This window comes from Monoraphidium neglectum (assembly GCF_000611645.1).
Source record: "Monoraphidium neglectum strain SAG 48.87 unplaced genomic scaffold scaffold03614, whole genome shotgun sequence".
NCBI lineage: Eukaryota > Viridiplantae > Chlorophyta > Chlorophyceae > Sphaeropleales > Selenastraceae > Monoraphidium > Monoraphidium neglectum.
In genome coordinates this window covers 2899-4724 of record NW_014010015.1, presented here as the reverse complement: position 1 = coordinate 4724, position 1826 = coordinate 2899, and the positions used below count along the sequence as shown (strand labels likewise).

The following is a 1826-nucleotide window of genomic DNA, read 5'->3' as shown; positions in this document are numbered from 1 at the left end:
GCGCAAGCCCAGCAGATGGCGGCTGGCGGCAAGCATGTCTTTGTGACCGGGCAGCCAGGCATCGGGAAGTCGACGCTGATAGCCGCAGTCTTGGATCGCCTACAGGAAGGTGGTCTGCAACGTGGCAGCTTCCAGGGGTTTTGGACTGCGGAGAACCGGTCTGCCAGTGGCGCCCGTACCGGCTTCGACATAATCACCTGGCAACCAGATGGCACCTCTAAACGCGGGGTGCTGGCACGGCTGGGAGCGCCACTTGACAAGGTGCGCTGCTTGTGATGCAGCAGTCGTTGCCTCAAAGATGCACGCACAGAGGCGCTTGCTGCTGCGGCGGCATTTGCCATAAGCCGCGATTGCGACTGCAGCCCGCATATCTTCTGTCCCTGCCTAATAAGTTCACTAGGCTTGCCTGACAACTCCGTGTACCGGCTGTCCTTTGGGACTCCACCTGCCAAACCTCCCTGCCTTGGGACCGCTTGCCCCACCCTCACTCCCACACAGGGAGCCCCCACCGTCGGAAAGTACTCAGTGAATGTGGCTGCCATTGAGCACCTAGCCGTGCCTCTTTTGCAGCTGAGACATGCAGCCGGCACAACTGGTGGCAGGGCCCAGGCAATCCAACTGGTTGTGATCGATGAGGTGAGCAGTGGCAGAAATTCAATGATCCAAACAAATGGTGGGATACTGCTGCAACAACACGCATGACTGGGTTGTTTGTCATCGGATGAGGGGCTGCCAACGGCTTGTATCAAATCAACAATATTACTGCAGGTTGGCAAGATGGAGTTGACGTGCCCGGCTTTCATGCGGGCGGTGTGGGCAGTCCTTGAGGCTGGCCCAGCCGTGCTGGGCAGCGTGCCGTTGGGGCGCAATGGCAGCAGCATTCCAGAGGTGCCACATGCAACGAGCCATGGGGGGAGAAGCCAGCCGTGCCTGTGGCTGCCCACCAGGAAATCCAACTTGGGTGCAGCGCTGCTGCTTGAGAACATCCACTTCAGTGCCCTGTGGTCCCCTTGCCCCCCCCTGCGTCTGCCTCTACCCGCAATGAATTTGCCATCATCCTCAAGTGGCAACCCCACAATGGATTTGCCATCATCCTCCAATGGCAACCCCTAGGTGGAAAGGCTCAAGGCGCGGCCGGATGTCGAGGTGATCACTGTGACCAGGGCCAACAGGGACGAGCTGGTGGGTTCTCTTGCGGCGGCGGTTCTGGCCAATATAGAATGGGCTGCAGCAGATAGTGCGGCCGGATGAGCAGCGCCCATGCTGGTTGACAGTTTGTCGTTGTCACATTTTGATGTCAAGAGGGTCACTTTGCTGCCGTCCCAGTTGATCCCTGCCTGCCGTGTTCGCTTTCCCTCACCCTGCTGCTTCCACTTTTTGGGCGGCTCGCTGTAATTCCAGCATTCTTCACTGGCGCCATCACTACCATCTTTCAACCAAGGTGCTCACATCAGCCGGCAGGCTAAGGCTGGCCTTACTTACATATACTCTTCCGGCGTCCTAGCTGCCACCGCCGCCATTCTCCGCCTCGTCGTCCGCCACGACCGCCACCTCCTCAAACGCGTCGGGCCCCAGCCGGTCGATGCGCTCCTCCTCAGCGGCCCTCAAACCCCCAGCTGCAGCGGCGCCGCTGCCCCCGCCCTTGCGCCGCAGCAACTCGCGCAGGTCTGACACCCCAAAGCGCTCCGCCGTCGCCGCAGCCGCCGTTGCAACGGCTTCTGGATTGTTGGGATCTTCCTCCTCCTCGCCCTCCCCGCCGCTCCCAGCACCGCCACCGCTGCTTCCGCCGCCGCCACGCCGCCGCTCGCGGCGCCGATTGCGGCGGC

General features: G+C 61.3%; 1 protein-coding gene across 1 annotated transcript in view; it reads right to left on the bottom strand.

Annotated features, from left to right (window-relative positions):
- Positions 1-1500: 1500 nt before the first annotated feature.
- Positions 1501-1826, bottom strand: part of MNEG_13084 (hypothetical protein) — a gene marked incomplete at both ends in the record, with an annotated part of 3015 nt that continues 2689 nt past the window's right edge. The window contains one exon of the mRNA XM_014038444.1: positions 1501-1718. Within this exon, the coding sequence (XP_013893898.1) occupies positions 1501-1718 (218 nt within the window). The remainder of the gene's footprint in view (positions 1719-1826) is intronic.